The 23,495-nt window shown below is 37.1% G+C and overlaps 1 protein-coding gene and 1 long non-coding RNA gene across 2 annotated transcripts in view; one reads left to right on the forward strand and one right to left on the reverse strand.

Annotated features, from left to right (window-relative positions):
• EDNRA (endothelin receptor type A) overlaps window positions 1-9,677 on the forward strand; it is a 32,237-nt gene extending 22,560 nt beyond the window's left edge. Inside the window, exons 5-8 of the mRNA XM_064651730.1 lie at window positions 2,935-3,087; window positions 5,206-5,339; window positions 5,714-5,822; window positions 7,735-9,677. Of these exons, the coding sequence (XP_064507800.1) occupies window positions 2,935-3,087; window positions 5,206-5,339; window positions 5,714-5,822; window positions 7,735-7,875 (537 nt within the window). The 3' untranslated portion in view covers window positions 7,876-9,677. The remainder of the gene's footprint in view (window positions 1-2,934; window positions 3,088-5,205; window positions 5,340-5,713; window positions 5,823-7,734) is intronic.
• LOC135412816 (uncharacterized) overlaps window positions 1-23,495 on the reverse strand; it is a 106,283-nt gene that overhangs the window by 73,896 nt on the left and 8,892 nt on the right. The window lies entirely within an intron of this gene.

Below are 23,495 nucleotides of genomic sequence, written 5' to 3' on the forward strand. Positions count from 1 at the left end.
CAAAAGGAGTAATATTCTGATTTGTTGCAGAGAAGGCAGATAGCACCAGGTCTTAAATCTTGAGACAAACTGTTTTTTTTTCTAGGCTAGATTTTTTCATGGTAGAGTGCAAGTTTCTCTTTTTTGAACGTCTGGCACTTCTCTTTTTAGTGAACAGAACACGGCTTGGCCTAGAATTGGGAAGGATAGGGCAAAATAGAGCTAGGCATTTTGGAAGATGAAAAGTGTGGATGATCAGTGTTTTTCGGAGGAACATCCTCCACTTTGGTAGGGTTACACAGACTGCAGGAATGGCAGAAAGAACAAGAGACAATTGCAAGAGAAAACAAAAGGAATTCCCTAATGGAAATAATTAATGCAGGTGAAGATGGAGTGGAATTGCCCAGGACTTACTATATCTTTGTTTCTAAACTCCACAGACTATATGACTGCATATAGTGTAGTTATTAGACTCTGATTTATGAAATGCTCACTGCAGCAAATTTCCATTTTTGTAATGGCTGTTTTTCTCCACAAATGCACCTGGATTAAATGGTTTAATCTTCATTTCCACTCTGCCTAAGAAAAAGAACAGTTTTTTCTTCCCTCTCCTCAAAAGCACTATAGTTCAGGTCTTCCACAGGCATGCTAACTTAATGGCCTGAATGTTGGAAGTTGAATAGTGTGGTATGTTTTATTAGTAGGAATTAATATCTTTTACTTGCCCAGTATAATTCAAAAGTGCCAAATCTCCCCACACTGGTTTGATTTTCAAGGAAACAAACCAGCAGTTATGCCCAAGCTGAGAGTAAATGTTGGATGTGTCAGTCAAAATGGAGAGCTTTGTGTTTCAAAGTTTTGCAAACAAGTACAAACATGAGATTAAAATGGGGATACCATTTTAACCTTAACTATAGTATTTACTACCACAAACACCACAACAAACAGTTACTAAACTTTGGGAAGGATTTATTATTAACTTTTGTTTTTAATAGGAGTTTTATTTCTGCTTAAAACTATCCTTGAAAGACTCAAAAGATTCATGCTAGACCATGATTCCCAAGAGGCTGAGTGCACTAGGAAACTTGTTTAAAATGCACATTTCCTGTAGAAAACCAGTTCCATGTGGGCTTTCAAGACAAACAAAAGAATGTCTACTTCTCTTAAATCAACCCATTTTTGTGCTTTGATGTAAGCTTTGTGAAACTCAGATTCCACAATTAATCATTTACAGACATTTTTGAGTAGGTTTTATAACTTCACAAAGCCAGGCCCTCACCCAGAATTGATGGTCAGGGTTGTGACACAGACCTCAGTGTGTGTTTTCCTGACAGACAGGCAATGCTCATGCAACCTGGCAGACTGATGGGAGAGGAAGTTTTCCTTGTAAACATGGCATGGATTCATGCAGTACACATTTTGTGCTGCCCAGCCAATACGATTCTAGTCTGAGTCGGAAGAATTTGCCACGGAAAATATAATTGTCTCCATGTATTTGTAATCCCTTTCTCTGCAGAAGGAGCAGCAATTACATTTGCCCTCAGTACAAACTCTTCAAATACAAGGCATATTGTTTTCCAGTTTTCTGCTGGCAGAAGATCCGTTCCCAGTAGGGGAAATTCTGCCCCCAAGGAAAGTGCAACTCTGCAGCAGACTGTAGCTCCTCCTCAGGGAGGAGGCTAATGAGGAGGAGGAAACAAGTTAATCAACTCGAGGCAGTGTCCCAAAGTGAGGTGGGATTGTGGCCTAGATACCGCCAGCATAATCTAAATTAGCAAATTTTGTACACAGCTGTGTTGGGGCAGAGGGAGAAAAATCAAAAGCATTCCCTATTTCTGAGTAAATCAACTTTCTAGTATAACTAAAGTGGATTTTAAAGTTAACACATACTATTGTATGAATCACATTGATTTTTTTCATCTTTCAGAGTTTAATACTGTTTGGTTTTAACTGCAAACAAGATGCCAAAAGTTTGGCTTTTTCAAACAGGATTCATAAAATCCTCAGTCATAAGCATTTTGACATTTGGTGTGGGAACTGAGATGTTACCAGAGCACATCCGCTAGGAATAAACAAGATAGGGGAAAGAGTATGACACATCCCTTTTACACTAATAACACAGACAGGAAGTGTTTAAAATGCCATATTTTAGTGCAAAATTTTGGCTGAGTACAAAAGTTAAAAACCAAGATACGATATTTTTGAAAGTCTGAAAACATGATCTTCTACAGAAAACAGTAATTTCATGTTTGGTCAAATGAAGTATTTCCCACAATATGTAAATGTATTAAGTTACAGCACTGCTGATGTCACAGCCAATACTTAAAATTACACAGCAAAGTACTGCTATTCTGTCAAGTACCACTCTATCAGATGGTATGAATGGCAGGCAAAGGGTTAAAAGTAACTGTACCACCAGAAGCCACCCCAAGCTTTGCATATATCAGACAAGCACTTATGAAGTGGCTCCTATCTGCCCAGTACATAAGCAAACCCACTGCCAACCTTTTCACTGATAACAAAAGGTGATTAAACTTACAAGACATTTTGGATTTTCCTTTTTTGGAATCGGGACAGAAGCTGTGGAGGTAAATGGCATTTCCTGAGACAGGCTTTTAGTAAGGTTTGTTATCTCAAGCTGACACTGTCTACATTTGGGCATGTCTTTTTCATGAAACTGGATTCCAGTTTTCATGAAGGAGCGTAAATGTTCAGAAAGCACAACCAACAGAAATTAATTTCAACCCCAGACAGACTGCAACAAAGGTACAAGCAGGCTATCTGTAAGTTAATGTTTACAGTGCCACAATCCTCATTTTGATGTTGGTCTAAACCAGATCAACAATAAGAAAACAGACAGATAAAAGTGCACTGTCACGCTTTCCAGGACCTTTCTGTGGTATTTTGTATCAAATCATAAGAAAATATCTTCTCTGTTCTTTACTTTATCTACAGTTTTACAAAGATGCAAAGGATTGGTGGCTGTTTGGTTTCTATTTCTGCATGCCACTGATGTGTACTGCCATCTTTTACACGTTAATGACTTGTGAAATGTTAAACAGAAGAAACAGCAACTTGAGAATTGCTCTCAGTGAACACCTTAAGCAGGTAAATATTAGAAACACCGTTGTTTGAACATACTGTTCTTCTCTCTGTGGGTTAGCCTAGAAATGTTTCAAAGTGTACTTGAATACAGTAAACTACAGAAGTGGAAAGTGAGGATGTAGGTTGTTTATGATGTTAAATATCCATTTAAACCTGGAACAAAAGACTAAATCACAGTATAAGGAGGGATTGAAGACAGTATGCTCAGAAAACTAGCCAGTTTCTTTCTTTCTCTATGTATGACAGTCGTGCTCTTTAACCTCAAATCCCTACTGGCTAAATGCTTTGAAATTTAACTACAAAGATTTGCCAAAAAATGTTTCTTCTTATTTATAAAGATATGACTCCGTGGAACCTCCCTCCTTTTGGCAGTCTTTGATATGTAACTTTAGTTTCATATAAAAAGCAATAACCTAGTTTAGAACAGAGTGGATTTTGTTTTTCAGGATTATTGCACTGCTGCAGTAGCACTGCTGTAGCTGCTTTGAAAAGAGCAGCGGGAGAAGAGCACAAACAAACGATCACAGAACAAAGTCGCTCACAGACCCGTCAGGTCTCGCTTTGCTGTTTTTGCAGCACTGTCTGATGTTTAGTGCCTAACTAAAATCTAAAAAACAATCCACAGCTTTTCCCCTGCGATAACATCAGCCCCCTTAGATCCCACTTTTTCTTTCAAATGCCATATTCACGGATGTGAATCCCTAAAGCTGTCCTCTCTGCATCAGAGTGAATTCTCTCAGAGGTTCCTCCTCTGCTGGTTCATTCCAGACCAGGGCTGACCGGAAAATCCTCCCCTTGTGCAGTTCCTCCACTTTTTCCCCTCATCAGGCCCCAGGGCCTGGAGCACAGTCTGTCCCAGGGCCACACACGAGCTACTCCACCCATTAGAACAAGAATAGTATGTATGAGGTGGGGAAATCCACCCTCCAGCTTTCCCATCTGACGTGCAGTGCCCAGTAAGCCACTCAGACTGGGTGCTGGAGGATGACTATGCCACAATTTACAAATGCTTTTTAACTATCACCTTTTGCCCCTCTTCCTTCCTTCCTACCTTCCCTCCAGCCTTGTCCACAGTAATGTCTAGTCACAATACTTCTCATATTTTGATAAAAACTGCTTTTATAAAAAAGAGGAAACTATAATAGTTGTATTCAAAGCCTAACAAGACTGTAACCACACATACGACTTTAAGTTTTTTAATGACAGTCTTGCAGTGCTTTACTGTTACATTACAGTGGCAATTTCAGAAGTAGTATCCTTATTCCTTCATATGCTTCTCTTTATTAAACCCATGCCTACCAAACACCACTGGTATGCATTGTCAAGAGTCCACTAAAACATCTGTAACTCTCTAGAGCCACATAAAATACCCATTAAATTGAAATTAGTTCCTGACTAAGTATTACGAGATTAAGCTGTAATACAGACATTTCTAAAATGTTGTTTGTAGATGAACTATTTGCTTGAGAACATCAAGATCACACAGTAAGGATCACAAAATTAATATACTTTGTAGTATCCCTTTATGTAACACTATACATATTAAATAAAAAAGAATATATCAGGAGAATTTGACATCCTGACTAGGTATGTGGTTGAATGGAACTTTTATTGCAAGTTGATTTAGGTGCCTCGGGTTTATGGATTGCCCCACATCAAGGATTAGGTACAAGTCATTTATCAAGCAGGTGTGAACTCTATTGCCTGACACATGAAAAGGTTTTCTTGCAGGTTATGTATCTTTTTGACAAAAGAGGGTTATCTGAGGGATTGCCAGAAAACTAATCCGGTGTAAAGGAATAAGAAATACTGGGAAAGTAATCAGGTTCAGGAAAGACCAGCAATGGATTTTCCTGGGCTAACTTCTACAGTGCTCTGGCAATGACCTGTGTGCTCCAGCTGCTGCAGTGATGAGCAGGCTGCATTGAGGATGCCCAGAATCAAGAACAGGACAAGTCCTATAAAAAAGAACTCAGAGATATCAGGTAGTCTGGAAGCTTCATTTTGGGAATCTTGCACGCTTTATCGAGATGACTCACTTTGCTGCCAACATTACTACACTACAATCACCTGCCAATATGAATTAGGCACTCAATGTACACTGTTATCTTCTTTTTCTAGCGGCGAGAAGTTGCAAAGACAGTTTTCTGTTTAGTCGTGATTTTTGCTCTTTGCTGGTTCCCTCTCCATTTGAGCCGAATTTTGAAGAAAATGGTATACAATGAAAAAGACCCCAGCAGATGTGAACTGCTCAGGTACTTGATTTTCTGTGTCAACAGTCAATACTGAAAAAAATATAATGCTGCCTACTTGGAATTTATACGAGTAATGTCACTGTGCTTGCAACCGTGGTTTTGATTTTCAGCTGCAGCCATTTTCAGCGGTTTCAGTTGTAATGGGGTAGCACAATTTCAATAAATGTTGTCTGTCACCACTTCAATCACTTTCCTCTGGCTTCTTTGAAGTTCTGTGAGACAGATTATTATAGACGTGGCATGGTACAAGATTAGATTGAGGGAGTTAGGTAAGAGAGAATTAGTTTCTGCGACAGAAGAGACTGTAACCACAAAGAACATGGATGCTTCTGTAGCATATGAGCTGTTTAAATGTTTTGCTTTCTCTTGTCTAGTTTCTTGTTGCCCTTGGATTATATCAGCATCAACCTGGCAACCATGAACTCTTGTATAAACCCCATAGCTCTGTATTTTGTGAGCAAGAAGTTTAAAAACTGTTTCCAGGTAAGATCTTCTTGATAAGATTTCATGTCCAGTTAACTAACTGTATTAAACCACTTAGTTGTTATCTATTTCTAACAGCTGGGAGAAGAGGCATGCAAAGGAATGAAAGATTATAAATTGTCCAGTTCAGCAGCTCACATAGCACACATACCAAACTGAAAGAGGAACTATCCACTTATGTGAAATGCTAAACCAATAAATAAGTTTGACATAGTCCTCATATGCAAACATGTAAACTGAGACAGACATGCTCTTATAAATACTGCAGTGTGACATGTTACATGGAATAGAATTTGGTTGATAACACACTTTCCACTCTCGATGACACCAAGATGCCTGCATTAAACAATCCCATTAACAACTAAAATTTTCAGCCTTGAATGCCAGGTACCAAACCTGGTACCTGAGTTGACTTTGGCAGTTAAATACACATTATATCTTCTACTTGTATTTTTCCAGTTCCTACACATGCAAATATATTTTAAGGCTAAAACAATTTCTTTGTGACAATGTGCCTCTGCAAGTCCTTGTCCCCTTAGTAAAGGCAATACAGGAAGAAAAAAAATGAGAGGTAAAGAAAGGAATGAAACAGAAAAGGAAGACTAAAATAACTACCCGCAAAGAAAAACAAAAGATGACAGGACTGTAGCACTAAACTTTAAGTCTGAGAATAGGCAGAACCCAAGCTACTGAAAAAAACAATGAATTTCTAGACTAGGCAATACCTGTCATTTATAGCCTGCTCAGATTTACAAACTATTTTAAGGGACTATTTTTACATGATAAATAAGAAGTCAGCTTTGCTTTTTACTGTCCCCTACTTCATTTGGGAACTGTGGAGAGGATAATAGGCCTGAACTTGTCCTCAGGTGAAAGGGAGAAGTAACAGAGGGCATTATCAGGCTGCTCTTCATGATGTTAATTCATTCTTCCCATTTGTCCTTCCAAATATAACTGCCACCCAAAAACTCTAGTTAAAGAATTTTCAGCAATTTTTTTAATCCTTCCCAGCTTCTCATTACAGCTTTCCCTTTGCCTCCTAGTATCAAGGTCATTAATTATTAATTCAGTTTTGTATTTGTGTTTCTCACCCTGCCTCTGTTGCTGTTTTACATACCCACCCATAGATAGATCGTACCTATATCTTAAGTCTGGCTTTACCTCTCTGCAACACCCCCTTCTCGTTGAGTTCACAGAAGCCATGGATCTACTGCTGTTATTGGCATTGTTCCTCTGAGGCCCTGACTCCTCCCCTTCAAGCAGAGATTCCATCGACACAGAATTAGTTTTTGTGAAGGGATGGGAGGATAGCTGAGGAATCCTTTCTGCTCCTTTCAGAAGACACAACTGAACACAGCAACCTGTGAACAACCTGGGAGTGTGGTCCTGAATGGCCTTCTGTTCTTAATTGTGCCAAATGATACACCTCAGTATGTTCACTGTCCCTTCTCCTAAACAATTCTGTCTTCTCTAAGATGACAGAAGAGACCCAAGTCACAGGCTGGGGAATTTTCTTCTTTTCTCCTACATGCTAAGCAGCATACTGATCCCCAAGCTTGAAGTACAGTGATAAAGAGGGGGAAAAAACATCAACCCAGCCCTTAACAATGTGCATTGAATTCTGTCAGTTCCCAATCTATTTACCTTAGTCTAATAAATTTCCATTTTCATACTGTGAAAGTTTTTCTTAAATAAGAGGCACAGGATGGGCCTAATTTGCTGCATTTGTGATGTTTAAACACAAGAATTGTTTGCATTCTAGGATGAAAATTTCTCTGAATGCAGCTACCACTCTCTTCAGCTAGAATTGTCTTTTCATTTCTAAATGAAAAACATGGCTGTCTATCTGCACAGAATTGATAGATTTGTCTTAAACTTTTATTTATTTATTTATTTTTAAATTTATTTCCAGTCATGTCTTTGCTGTTGCTGCTCCCAATCTAAGAGTCTGGTGACTTCAGTGCCTATGAACGGAACAAGCATTCAATGGAAAAATCAAGAATTAAACAATCACAATACAGATCGAAGCAGCCATAAAGACAGCATAAACTGAAAATTAAGGACTCTCATACCATTTTGGAATGAAACAGGAAAAAAAAAGTCACTACGAAGCTGTTGCAACAGGAAGCCCAGTGACTGTTCCATAATAATTCAGACATGTGCACCATTGTACCTAATTCTAGAGGTGACTGAGTAGATGGACTGACTATAACTGTGATGTTCTGTGAACTGAGATCCACTGGATGATGATTTTGCCTTTGGAAATGATATTGATGTGATTATGACACCAAAAAACTGGCTTGAACTGCACAGGTGGTTTGTTCTTCTGAACCAGGCAGGAACTGTCCAGTGTCTGTGACTGGTACAATACAATCGTTTCGCCTGACTGTCACCTAGAATTAATCACTCTGGAATTTTTCAGAAGATATCAAAATGGAATCTATCTGTGACTATATTTTCTCTCTGCCCATTTGTCTTTTAACTTTTATTTGTGTGGTGGATATATTCCATGCACCAGTATGGAAAAAACCCCAGTATGTTTTGCATGTTGTTGTTGTTGCTGTTTTTCAGGTGTATGTCGTAAAATGTTTTAGTCCACATCAGCATTTTATTTACTTATGTTACAATGGGTCAGGACATTACCTGGGCAGTTCACATTTGTAGCACTTCAGTATTCAAATATAGGAAGATACCATTTAAATAGCATCAACATTTGGCACTTAAGCACAGATTAATACCAAAAAAAAGGTATTAATAATACAGTACTATACTGTGTTATTTATTCTAATGCTCTGTACAAAATAAACATAATCTGTATCAGCAAAAAGAATGAAAGATGCTCACAGAAGGGCACCTTACAATGTGTTTTTAATTAACCTACCATGTTAATTCTTAAACTATATGAACCTTTTAATCTATTTAGACTATAGCTGTGTTAAATCTAAGTTCAAATGAGGGTCAGTGGAACAGAGTGAAGCATTATTAAAGCTGTCCAAAGAGTTCTGAGAATACAGTTATTACCAGAGCAACTATGCACAACATTACTTACATATTGTGAACATGAGGTTATAGTCTTAGTGAATGTAGAACTGTGGAAGTCCAGAACAGTTGGATGTGCAGAAGGATACTTTGTGCCTTATTGCTTACAGAGTTCTTTGTCTACACAATGTTCAAAGATTTTAAGGGGGTTTAATAGGTTATCAGCATTGTTAACCATACAAATGCTATTAATAATATATAGAAACTATTGCTTGCATACACGTAAACTGATGATTTCCTTAGTACTTCCATCCATTAAGACTACATGGCAAGAGATTCCTTGTTTGGCTATAAAAATTTTTAATAGGTAGCCTTTCACTAAAGAGTGGAATTAAGTAGCATGATGCCATATATAATATGTCTCATGCACAAATCTGCTAGGCAATTTACAGCATCCTTTGTGCTAGGCTAAGAAGCAGTAATCAAAATTCCACAAATTCTTAAACATCCGTTTCATTTCAAGGGATATAATCCTGCATATTTTTATTTAAGAGGTCAAAATGCTAGCACCTACAGTGGCTTCTGCTGCACGAGTTCCCCCAATGTTTACATTCACACAAATTTTCAAAGTATATTTAAAAAAAGGTTCTTTAAATTGGTCTATGTATTTTTGTGTGCTTTTGTCTCTGTGACATATATGCGTGTATAAATACATATAAATCTATGTTCATATGTTATAAACCTAAATACAGTCTTCTGACAGTGCTCTGTGGTAGTGCCTAAGAGCATGGTATGGAATGAGACTTGGCTGAATTTTACTCAAAACACTTCATCCTCAAACTGTATCAAAAAATCATAGTAAATGAGTAAAAAAGATTGAGTTACTGAGTGTCTTTACACCCTGAAACCTTCCCTGCTTCTTTGACAGAACATATTGAGGAGATGATAAAAGCTAAATAGAAAACAGACATGAGGAATGGATTTAAGTTGTAAATTGCCCCTTCTTTATTTCAAGGCAGGAAGAAGTTTTGTGCCCATTCTCCTTTTCTGCTATCTATCTGATGGGTGGATAAAGCAAAAAAATCATACACCAGCAAACTAATCATGTGATTGCTCAGAGACAATATTTCTACCTGTGAGCAGTAGAGACAACCTAGGTCAGAAACTTCAGGGCTCTTCTACAAAAAAAAAAAATCCCACCTACCTGAAAGTTTCAGACCCTGAAACAGCCCATTTTTATGCTTTACCTGCACTGATGCTAACCTTGAGTCATGAAAATCAAACAGTTTTCCTTCCAGCATTAACATTCCAACATCTATTGCTTTCAACCCAATAGTTGGCTCTCTCCTGTAGCAAAGATACGTGTATGTGCACACACAAAGCATACTCCAAACCAGTTCAGCCTAGATGGAAAAACCATCTTCCTACTCCCCAAAGAGCTGACTGGCCTTAGCAGCAGCATTGTGAAATACTAAACTTTTTTAAAGGAAAGAAGAGAGTAAAGAGAATAGATATATACTGTGAGAGGCATTTTTTAGAATCCTTTAGAATTATTTTTTAAGCTTACTTACGGATCAAAGCCTGCAAAAACCAATTAGTGATCCTCATGTCACCTCCTCCAGACTGTGGAAGGACAGAAAGAGTCTAAATAGCAGTAATAATTGAGGTCTTAGGAGGTGTCATACTCTTTTTTGCCATGTTTGCTCTTGTATGTTCAGTGGTGGCTGCTGCTCCCACTCACAAACCACTCGTAAGGACAAAGGGTGTTATGATGTGGCAGCTGTGGTGAGGGGGGAACTGTTTCTCCAAAACTTGCTAAGGTATTTACTTCCTTAATTCTCTCTTCTTCTTTCCACTCAGAATACTAAATATTCCTCCTAGTATTGTGAAAAAGCTGCCTTTCCAAAAGAATCAACAGTTTTCCACAATGCTGAAATTAAACCTTTTTGAATTTTAACCTTTCCTTTTGCTGCCAATTTCTGCAAAAGGTGCTCCGGCTCTTCTCTTTGTGCATCAAACCCAATGTAGATTTAGTTGGGATTTTCCTCTGTTATTCACAGAAGCTGCTTTCTCTTTTACACCAGAACAGCTTTCCACAACAAGTATCCTTCCATCCTCCTCTTACTTTCATAGATGTTTTTATGCCTGCTGTTTGCATTCCTCTCAGCTAAACCAAGTTCAGCTTCTCTCCGCAGCTGACAGATTAACTTATAAGCTTTTTTGTAACATCTGTTCATTGTAATCAAAATCCATTTAACTACCACATTCATCTTTTTTTGTGGACTTCAGAATTTACTACTCTTTTCAGTCCAATCAGTGTAAAATTTCATTGGCAGTCTCATATCCCAACTTCAAACACTTTGTAGAGTTTTCTTTAATTTTAGAATACAGCTATTCTCCTCATTTTCATGATGCATTTTTTTTTTCAAACTACCTCAGTAAATATTTCCTCTTCGATATATTTGATACCTATTTGCCTCAAAGATAGACCATACATAGGTTTTCACTTCTATGTATGTTTGTATCTATTTATTTACACAGGAAACTGTGCTTCAGACCTGACCCAGCCAGCTCCTGTGCTTTGCAAAAAAGTGCTTATGTGGTTCATCATAAATCTCACCTGACAGAACTATTAGCTCAGTTCTGTGAAAAGATACTTATGCAACCTTTATATCTGAATATATTTCAGGTGTTTACCTGTCTTTCCCTGCATCCTTCAAAAACAACTATGGACCCCTATCCCATTTCAATACATTTTACAGAACAGTTATCATCACCATGAAGCCACAGAGAATTTCACCAAAACTGCAGGATGGGTGGAAGAACAAAATTCTACTTGTGCTGTATGCAGAAAATTTCTGAAATGTAGTTTACACCTACTGAATAAATTTGCTTGATAGAAAGATGTTATGAACATTACAGATGCAGAAAAAGCCTTGATCAGAGCCTGCAACCTGTAAGACATCTGAGAATCAAACTTCAACACACAAATCCTTGGAAGCCAGTATTTGTAAGTTCTGTTGCTTGTAGAATTACTTACTTTTAAAATTTTTAGGTTTCTTTTTCTGTTTCTCTTTCATCATTTACATATTCACTGCACTCTTGTTACTGTATCATTTGATTCTGTGAAGCCTTATGGGTTTCAGTTTGTGAGAAGACATGGTACAAATTCAAATTCTGCTGCACTTTTATGAACAGATTTCTGCTCAAATGCCCCCGAGGCAAAGCACGTGCTTTCATTAGAAGAAACACCAGGACTGCCTGCTAACATTGCCTTGCAGAGTTTCTTCCAGACAATCAGTTGTGCAAAGCTTGGCTCAGCAAAGTACTCCTAATTTCCGCTCCTCACTCTTTCAGGGACTAAATAAAGGCAATTATCTCCAAAATCAGAGTAAAAGAAGACACATAAAAAGTGTACAGACCAGAAACAGCTCTCAAGTTGCATAGGGAAAAAAAACCAACAAACAACCAAAACCAGGCATGTTTAAAATGGGGCTCTAAAAGAAACACAACTTATCATTAGTCCAAGTGTGGGAAAGGAAGATAAGAACTAAATAAAAAAATGTAGGTCATCTCCAGTTTCTTTAAAGGAAGACAAAATTAATTGACCTCTGGTATCTCATCTAGAATCAGCTTTTTCCCTGTTCAGAAACCACTGCCTCTGTCACAGTTTTTAGTCCTATTAGTACAGTAGCTTATTATTACAATAATAAAGCTCAACATAATAAGTGTTACAACTGATAAGAAAAAAGAACTTCATCTGTAGTTCAGCAGCACTCTGCCCACATTTCTCAGAGAAACTGAGTGTCTGCAAACTGCTCTGAAGTCAGTGACTTGGAAATAACTTGGTGCATCTCACAATAAGTCTTTTACTTTAATCTCACACTGCCTTAGTCCTTGGGAGTCAAAAGACTGAATATGCAAGTTACTGAATCAAGCATCCAAAACAATTAATGAGAAGCATTTCTAAGCCATCCAAGAGAACATGCATTCTGCTATATATTTTAAACTGAGGGGAAGATTAGAAATTCATCATTACTAGACACCACTGTGCCATCCTGTAGCCACACTTCATATTTATTGAACTGTCCGTGTCTAAAATTTTTGTTGTCTTTTCCCTCTAAAATTGTTGTACAGTGGTCTCCTTGGTATTGACTCTGAATAAAGTATACATTTGGATTAGTTTTTTTTCAAATGTCTGCCCAGTATGAATGAAGCATTCATCTCCAGATACATGGTATATTCCAATACAGAAGCACAATTAAACCACACTACTAGAATAGGTTTAAATTCTGGGGATTAGGAAGACATATCTCTCCGATGCAAGATTCTTTGATTTCCTTGCAATGTTTCTCTAAAGTATTAATTTCAAGACACATCTCAAACTCAGATATAGTTGTGAAGAAAGGGAGATGCTTGTTGATTGTTAACTAACATTGCCTTCTTGCCCTGCAGAAAAGTCTTTGGCCAACATTTTTCATAATATCCAGCATCTTTTGGCTTTCCTGTACCACAAATGAACTGCAACAACTGCAACACCAAGGACTATTCCAAATTCAAGGAATACAATGTTGAATTAGTTCCTTTCCATGATCATTTGTATATATGAGAAATTGCCTGCACACAACTTTAACCAGTATTTGTTCTTCCATATAAAGTTCATTAATATAAAAAAAAACCCAGCAAACTGATCTTCCATTTGCTTTAAAAATGTGAGCTATTTAGAGATAAAACAGAAATAAAAGTGTAATTGAACTATGAGCACTTCCATACCACATATGACTGTACACTGTGATAACCAAAGATGTGAATCAAATACCGAAATGTTTTCACATAAAAGTGCTTGTTAAGAAATAGAAAAGGATTAATACATTCAGAACAATCAAAGTTTGTTCAATATTCAATATTCTAGAGAAGAGACTAGCACAGTATATAATTTCAAAATTGGTTAAATTCACTTGATGACAAATACAAGAATTTTGGCCTGGACACCCAAAGTTGTTTAAGCTTATATTTGAAATACCACTGGGATAAAGGCATGAGTTTGATCTACAAAGAAAATCATGGGCTACAACTTCAGTATAAAAATGGAGCTAAAGAAAGATCAAATTCACTTTTAAGACTGTCAAATTTTTCAGACTATAATTGGTCTTAAATATGAACCGTATCTCTGACATGGGATATCCAACTAATTCATATTTCCAGCTAAGGACTTCCATATATTTTATCAATTTTGTTTTGGTTTATTTTACTTTAATCTGCTTGGTAAGTATGAAAATGTTAAGACAGCCAGTCTAGTTTTACTTACCCAAGATTATAATTCACAAAAGAATTGAATGTATCTACTCTGATTGAAATAAGAAAAAAACTAGGAAGGATGTTATTTTATTTGTCAGCTGAAGGTATTACCTCAATTGAAGTTAAAACTAGACATTAAAGTAATGTCAGGTTTCAAGTAGTAACTTGGGATAAAATGCTGAACCTACTGAAGTAAAATATAAAGCTTCCACTTCCTCACTTCAGTAGGACTGGGGTTTCAGTCAGAATGTCTGATGGAGCCCATTGGAATGGCAACTGTAGCACTGTGGACAAGCCCACCATAGCTAAGCAGGAGAAAAGTGAAAGATTTTGTGTGCCTTGGATGAATACTTATGAAATTATCATCTCATATGCTCAGGTGGGGGGAAGAAGCTTAGGCACACTTTTTTCTCCCATAAAATCAGCTTAACAGAAAGGGGTAACAGGGTTCTCCCCTCACACCACCCCACCAACAGAGCCAGGTGGCCAGAACAGGACAACAGGAAGATTGTCTGCTTGTAAGGAACAATCTGCATAATAGAACACTGATATTCTGAAGATCCAGAGTATTGTCCTGATCCTTTCCTTCCTCCAAGATGTAACTCATACCAGTTATTGCATATACAACAGTAGAATGATCTGTGTCAATGCCCTTATTGCATGTGTCCTCTTCACAGTTCAGGCAGATATTGGGCATGTACTGTTGCCTGGAACATCCTAACAATATGGATCCCTGACATGCCCACTGCAATTATGCAGATCAGTTTTACTGAAACAATTCTGGCCTAGACTGAAATCAAAGTGGACATATTATAGTGTGAGCACTTATCTCTCAGAAATAAAGTAATCCTACGTCAGAGGAATCAATATTTATTACTGCAGGGGATGTAGCATGCTGTATTCCAAGAATTTGATATATACAAGAGAAAGATATCTCTGTGGGGGTTTACCCTGCTGACTCAAACTGAAAACCCTTGCAATTCTCCTCATATACAGGATCTGCCTCCTTTCAGAAAACTTCATCTTCTCTAGCTGATCACATATTTAGCTGTTCTAAGGATGTATTTTCTAGGCTCTGGGAAAACACAGTTTGCACTAACTAAACACTGCATGAGAACTGTCACGTACAGTCATTCCCACTTTGCAGTTTTTTTGCCACGGGTATGGGATTTCGTAAACATTGTTGTGTATGCAAATAAAATAAGCAAAATAATATGGAAAATGTATTACATGAAAAATAATTAGATGTTACAAGAAAAGGAGCTCTCTATAACTAAGCCGACCTGACAAACTTCTTATAAAGATCCACTTGGTAACAGTAGATCACTTTTGATCATAAATTTCAATAATCAGTCCCTTGAACCGAAAGCAAGAATGTCACACAATGCTTAACTTTTTGGATAACTGGATAACTTTTTCCATATTGAGTCTCCAAATTGAATACAGATAACTAATTTAATATACTGCTTATGTCTTAGTTCAAGCAAGGTTACCTCAGCACGACTTTGTAACCCGAATTGCCGTGCTACCCATAGAACTGGTTCACAGTTCCAGACGTTTTAACAACAATTTGTCACAGTGGGTGTCGAGATGGAAAATGGAAAGGAGAGACCAATCCAAACAAACAATGAAATTCAAGAACGATTTTGAGCTCACCAGGGAGCTGAAAATCTATTCCAAATGCTACTTTAACTACGTGTTGTATAAATACTGTAATAATTTTTTTTCCCCAGAACTATGCTCTGCAAGCCCAGGGCAACATAGGCTGCATAGCAACTTTATGAACCACTAAAGCCAAAAGTTTATAATGTTTAGTACTACAAGTTTGATGATGAGTACTGATGTGCATTTTGAGTGTTAACTACTTTTCATTATCCAGACTCTACAGAACCCTGACAACTCCGAAGAAACCTTCTCAAAATAGCTTAATACACAAGTTACAGAAATTGGAGGTTGAAAATTCCAGTCTATGTGAATAGTCTAATACACAAGTTAGAGAAATTGGGATTTGACAATTGAGCCTAAATTGAAAATTTGAAAATCTGATTTGAAAATTTCCAAATTCCAGTTTCTCTGACTCTGTGCTTACAGTTTGCTCTTGACATCTTTTTTATTATCCTGTCCTTCTTTCGGAGATACTTTCTTATCCATGACTTATCAGTGCCAATAAGCAGGATGAATTAACTTATGTTGAACTCTTGATTGCTTCCACTACTTCCAATGCCAGTGTTATCCAGGTGTAAAGTTGGCCTAAGCTATTACTCCCCTATACCAAAAGTTCCAGTGTGAACATACTTTGAATTGTCCATATAGTTCCTGAAGAGAAAGTGATTAAAATGTAACAGTTTTAGGGCAGGCAATTATAGGAAACAGTGTAAAATTAATGGGGGAAAATGCAATTAAATATTGGTATTGAAATGAGCTTTCCATCTTCAAGAGAAGTTTTCTATGAATTTTCCACAACTTTTCCCTCAAAGCCTCTTCCGAATCACAATCAATAAAAAGATGAATACTTAGGACTCACATCAAGGAACCAAAAGGTGTTATGCAGTTCTTACACTAAAGTAATAAACAACATTTTAAACTTTTAGATATACATAGTATAGGGGTCTTTGATGTCCAATTTGCAATGGATTAGTTTCAGAACTGTCAAACTACAGATATAAACAGAAATAGCCAAAGTAATTTTAATCTAGATTCAGTATTTGTAATCTCAGTACACAGACAAAAAGTTCAGCCTAGACAGCCCAAACGTTGCTCAGCAGCACAGCAAACAATATGATATACAACTGCATTTAATGGTTACAGGTACCCAAATGAATTTATTTAGAACTAGATCAAGCATAGCTTTGGCAGTCATGATTTTTGTTACGAATTTTAAGGAAGAAACAAAGATCCAGAAAACAAAATCTCTTCTGGACTCCAATTACAAAATTTCTCCTTAAAGAGGAACCTAACTAGCTTTTTATCCCAAAATTGCATGTTTACAAGAAAAAGAAAGAAAACCCAAACCTAAAATATTTGTTTCTATCTGTGGAGTTGAAAGGGTGCTGCATAAGAAACTCTACCAATATAAAGATTGACCAATATAAAGACTGCCTAGAAAAAGCCCTTTCAAGTCAAACTTGAAGTGTATTAACAGAGCAATGTGTGGAATTTATCAGTGTGGGAGTTTACTGCTCTTGCTGTATTGTTCATAATGCCAGCATAGCTAGAGAGAATTTATGTTTTAGGACAATCAGCCTGACACCTTTTAAAAGTATTACTTTAAAAAAACCCAAAAGGATTTAGAAAATGATGGATTTACTATAAACAAGACAGTAAATCAATTTAATTTTATAATAAATTCATTGAACAGATTAAACCCTAAAAAGATAAATACAGACAGAAGATAAATGGTATCAATTTGTAAAAAAGGAAAGGGATTCATCTAAAGAAGATAATCAGAAACTACTCTCTAATGGGAAGATGGAATCATGGAAAGAGACCTCCAAGTGACTGTGATCACCAAGTAAGTGATGTGTTTGCACTTGAAATATGGCACCAAGAAAGTGAAATGCAGTTTGGGATTAATACATAAAGACATTAAGTGTCAGAAGATATGGATTTAATATGTGACTGTAGTGTGATTGTATGTGAAATAATTGCACTCAGACTGCACAATTGTGATTTGAAACATTCAGTTTTGGTAGCACGTAGTTTAGGGAGTGAACAAGCCTGTTTCTTGAGAGGTCCTTTAAAAGCAAATGTAGTTTTTTAAAAAACGGTACAGGAAAAATTAATACTATAAAAATAGATTAGAATTCTCCATGTAAAATTAAGACACTTCTGTCCAGCACAAGACTCACCTCTGTTTGGTACATGTATGAGCAGTCCTTCTTCGTGTTAATGATCAAAAGGATCTAAAAACCTAAAGCAGCTTTCCTGAGTCAGACCTTCCTGTCACCCATGGGGACCAACAGCAGACACCCAGGGGAGGGTGTAAGGACAGGATAAGCATACAATAGCACTGCATTGGTAGACTGCCTAAGCCTTGACCAAACTGAGGTGAGAATGGGTACATTTTGGGTAAATGATAGGTATTCCTCCATGAATTTATCTTTTTGAGCTTATGGAATCCGTTAATCCATAGCATCTTGAGGAATGAATACAGGGATTTAACTTACATTGTTATGCTATGAACTTGCCATTTGATCATTTCCTTCAATATCACCTGGTTCTTGTATTAAGAGACAGCAAACAATTGCTGTTCATTACCTTGCTACTCACGAGTTTATAGATTCAAATGTCTTTTCCAGGCTGACTAGTCTGCTTACTCATATGTTGTATGAAAGCTGTTCCCTAACATTGATGATCTTTTGCCCTTTTGTCTGTTTTCCTGAGTTCTACTGTGCTATTTTCAAGATGGAAGAGGTTTTTCGCTGTAATTCCTTTTAAAACTTCTGTATTTGGGGTTCTTAAACTCAGATAATACTCAGAGTAATAGGCCTTTCACAGTGCAAGACCAGGCTGGATGGACCCCTGAGTAAACTGGTCTACTGGGTGGCATCTCTGCCCATGGCACAGGGGTTGGAACTAGACGATCTTCAAGGTCTCTTCCCACCCAAACCATTCTATGATTCTATATATGTACTGAACACATGTGTACCCTGTTCACACCTGCCTCTGTAAGTTCCCCAGTTGCACACAGAGTCCCATAAATTAAACTTATTCTGGACCTTGCATCTGTATCTCAAATACCAAAGATATTTCTCCTTGCTTACTTCAATTTATGAAGTGTAAATGTGTTAGAAGTGACTGGTTTCTGAATACTGCAAAATCACAGAAATGTACATTTCTGAAGCTGATTATATATTTTTTCTTAAACTATATCTGTAACCGTAGCTGAATAAATTTTCCTTTAAGCTTTCCAAAAGGAAACAGCTCAGGGATGAAAAAGCATGGAAAACTTTGTCTACAAAATGTATTATTGCAGAATCATGGAAGTAAATAAAAATACGGTTTTGCAAGGGAAGTATATAATTTGGAAGATAATTATGTTCTCTTTACTCTAGCAAAGCTCATAGCACATGGAACTAACTGCTGTTTTACTTACTGAACTGTATTCTTGGAAATCAGTGGAAGCTTTGCCTGAGTAAGCAGGGTAAGGACAAGATACTTAAGAGACAAGCTGATGTCTTCTTTCAGGTATTGTCTGAGTGCCTTTCAGAACTGTATTAACCATTTGATTCAAAATTTTGTTCTAAATTATGTGAAAGCAACTCCCACACAAATCCATAGATTGGCTCACATGCACCTGGGAATGCTGGCTCAGAACACAGGACCAAGCTTGTGATAATGACCCCCTGATGTAGAAATGCTCCATGTGTATTGATATATGAACACTGCACAAATTAACTGAAACAATCAAGTTCAGGGTTCCTGCCCCACAACTGGAGTAGCAGCTGTACCACTGACTGGGAGTCTGAGATGACTAATGTGGATCTTTTGGCTGTAGTTCTCTATTCCCCATCTCCTACGGCCTTCCTTCAAAATACATCAGAGGAAATTTTGTAATGCTTTAGCTTTGAACTACTTCAAGCACACACAGAACAAACAAATGCCTATCTGGAACATGAAATGAGCTAACCCCAAACACCAGGTAGCACAGGAGTTAGAGGCAAGTGTAGGAGAGAAAAAGCAATTATACAGAAAAGCTTCATTTTCAATGGCAGTGACATTCTTGTTTCTAATGGAAAATTAGATGATGCTAAATTTTGGCAAGGTCCAGCAGTGGATAACAATCCAGAAAAAGGCTACAGACTTGCTTGGATTCACTTCCTCTACTCATGGTAACTAAGAGCTGAACTTGGCCCACGATGCCCCCCGTACATTTCTTCTTCTGAGTAGTGTGTTCTAAACACTTCATAGTTAGAAATATTTTCATACGGTTGTAAGTAAATGTAAGTATGTCTTAATGTCTGGCAAAAAAAAAAGAAAGTATGCCTGCATTAGAATAAGCACATCTGATTTATAAAACAATATTGGGAATCACATTGCTGGTAAGAGAAAAGCAAAATGCTAAACCAGTGTAAGACACAGAACCAAATTTCTTGCATTTGTAAGAACTCCAAGGAAAAGTTTTGCTGGGTTCATTCAGAGGCTAGTTTCTATACTGTACACATTTTGGAATCCTGTAGTGAAATCTCTCTTTGGGAACTGCACTACTCTTCTGTCCAGCACTCAAAGTTTATTAAAGTTTTGTGGGAAAAAAGCTGTTTGGCAGCATCCCAGTCCATAAGGGTCTGAGAATGATGTGCCAGAAAGACTCAGGAGGCCTAAAAAGCCACTTTAAAATATGGAAAAGCTTTTTTTTTTTTTTTCCAGGGGCCCAATTCAGGGGTTTTCAGTCTGTTCCATGAATTTTTCTAGGCTGCAGCACAAAAAAAAAAAAAAAAAAAAAAAAAAAAAAAGCCTTTAATATTATCATGTTTAAATAAAAATGCTGCTTTAGAAGGCAAAGTTTTGGTTTTATAGCTCTTCATGATTATTGAAAAACTGGGTTTTTTGCACTAATAGTTAATAGCTATCTGTATGCAGAAATGCAGAAGTTTATTTAGTGTGAAAAGTATCTTCCAGTCACATTACTGTTTACATGTTGGAAGGGTTTAAAGTCCATTTCATCTCCAACTCTTCATGTTTCTTTATACCAACATTTCTCAGAAAGTGAAAACTTTGTCTGTACAGTTTTGTGCCACACTGACTGCCTAGTCATATACACAAGCTGTTACAAATGTGTTAGCTAAACATATTCTCACAAGGATAAAAGCAAAAACATGCATGTATTCTGGAAAGAAAAGTATATTTATTTTTATTTTTCTCCTTTTTAGCTGTCTTTTTAGTCAATTAACAGACCATATTTCAGAGAATTTGAGTTTAAATCACTACAAAATTCCTTTTAAATTAATCTGTTTTAAAGTATTGAGACAGATGTTGACTTGGTAGGAATAGCAGCTTTGACAAATCCCAGCAGAAATGCATTGGTTTTAGGTATAATGGGTACTATACAGGAAACTTCTCCAAAAAATCTTCTTCCACTTATACTTAGAGCCTAATTTTAATATAATTAACATCACAAGGATTTTTTCTTTGACTTCTGAAGAAGAAGATCAGGCTCAGACTATGCTTCTTATCTGTTCATTTTAAGGACTGATGACAAACACAGAGAGAAACAGAAATGAAGCAAGAGAGAAAGGGAGGAAGATCCTGTTTGTTTAGTTGTATCTGGCAGATCCCTATTGCTGGACCTGGGAGAGATCTAGAAAAAGACAAAGCACTGCACTCCCAAGTACCACACCATCTGATTTTCATCTTCCTGGTCTGCATAATTGAATCCAGAGTTCAGAATCTTTATACAGTGCATGAAGAAAGGCTTTTGCATTCGGTGCACCCACAAAAGTCATCCTGTTGTATAAGGAGCAGACTAATCAAGCAGGCACTCACTGAAGAGCACTTTACCCTAGGCTCTAGTCCCTGCTCCTACAACTATTTTGGTACTTATCCAGGACTAAGTATTTCTCTATTTTCTGTAAAATTTCACAATAGTTCCTCTTTCTCACCAATGTGCCACAACTGCAAGACTTAAGTGCTGACAGTGAATAGTGAGCATCTTCTTCGGAAAAGGGAATTGAGGATGAGAGAATCTTTCCCACATTCTAAGAAGTCTTCTGCCTGCTGACTAAAGCATGGTCCAGAGGAGGGGTGGAATCCTTTCAGACAGACAAGGGAATTGAACCTGGACCTCATCCATATTTCTGTCTGTACTAAGCCCTGAGCTACAGTCTGAAGGGAAACAGATTTTTCCGCTGTGGGGCCAGCTGTTGCATTTTCAGAGCTCACCTACTGGATTGAACTCTCCAGGGAGACATGTGAGGGAATGTTTCACTTCTGGACACCTACTGGGCATTAGTCTGAGTTAATTACAAGACTGCTTAGTCTTATTAAGGCTTAAGTACCTTTGAGAGCACGAATGAGCACTGCTGGAGTACTTTATGCACCTCATAATAAAAACTGCCTGAGCTTCCAGTCAACCTTACGTACCTCCAGGGTTTTATGGCAGATGTGTAAACATTTTTAGGACTGCAATTTTGACCCAGGGCATCTAAATTCCACCTGACTTGAGCATCAGCTATGTCCTTTTCTGTGTCTCATCCCAGATTAGAATCCATGGCTCAGAAATAATCATAATATCTGCATAATGCTGATTTTCAGAACAATTTATAAATATTAAGTAATTAATCTTCATATTGCCCCTGGGCAAATATTTCCATTTTACATACACAAAAAATTGTGATAAATTGCCACAGGCTGCAACAGAGTCAGTATCAGAATGAGAATGGAGGAATTCCTGGCTCTCAGACTAGAACTTAGTTCATGCCTCTCAGAAGAAAGGAGTAAAAATCTTACTCTTCAGAAGAAAGAGTTGTTATGTAGACACATTTTAATTGACCAAAGACTTTTTCTTTTAAATTTGTAGATTGGGTTTTTTTCAAAGTATGCACAAAACTTTGCAGCATTACCTTACAATTCTGTTAGACTTAGCAACACTGATAGGTAAATAACTGAGAAAGCATGACCAAAACTTATCTTCAGTAAATCTCAGCTTTTGTCTGATTTTAGAAAGCAATGACTGGAAAGACTGTATTTAATATTATGCAAGCCTGATGCATCAGTTAGGAAATCACTCAAATTAAAGAAAAGGCTTGCTAGATCACTTAATCACTACCAGTGGCAGCATTGTCTGTACTGCATAGACATTGAAGTATTTTAGGAATCTTTAACATTTTACGCTCCTGCTATGGTTTTTAAGTTGGAAAATCCGGAAGAAAAAAAACCCCAAACAGTAGGATTCTTTCTCCTTTCGTTGCTGAAGGAATTCTATAAGAACTATATTCTATACAAGAACTGTCTTGAAAGGAGTGCCAGCTACCAACTCCTTCACATTCTGTGCTTGAACAGTTCAAACAGATCCCTCCAGAGGTTCTCTTGCACGGCTTATCAATCTACTTTCTACATACCCAACTTAAAAATATGTTAGCCTCTATAAAGTCACAAGTGCTGGAAAATTCTAACATATGAAATCCTTTCTAGGGTAAAGTATCAAAACTGACAAAACACATCAGTATTACTGACGTGACAAACTGCAAACTTGAACGACCGTGTTTCAAATATTTACATCGTATCAATTTTCAGAACTCTACATCTTGATAAAGTACGTTGTTTTACAGCCAGTAATTCAGTGTATCAGTTTAAATCCACAAATCTTAGCTGAATGCTGTTTAATATATGTTTACATTCACAACAAGCAACACAAGTACTTTGTTATAGAACACACGTAATGTCTTTTTGTGTAAAGGT

The sequence above is a fragment of the Pseudopipra pipra genome, chromosome 4 (genome assembly GCF_036250125.1).
Source record: "Pseudopipra pipra isolate bDixPip1 chromosome 4, bDixPip1.hap1, whole genome shotgun sequence".
Taxonomy (NCBI): Eukaryota; Metazoa; Chordata; class Aves; order Passeriformes; family Pipridae; genus Pseudopipra; species Pseudopipra pipra.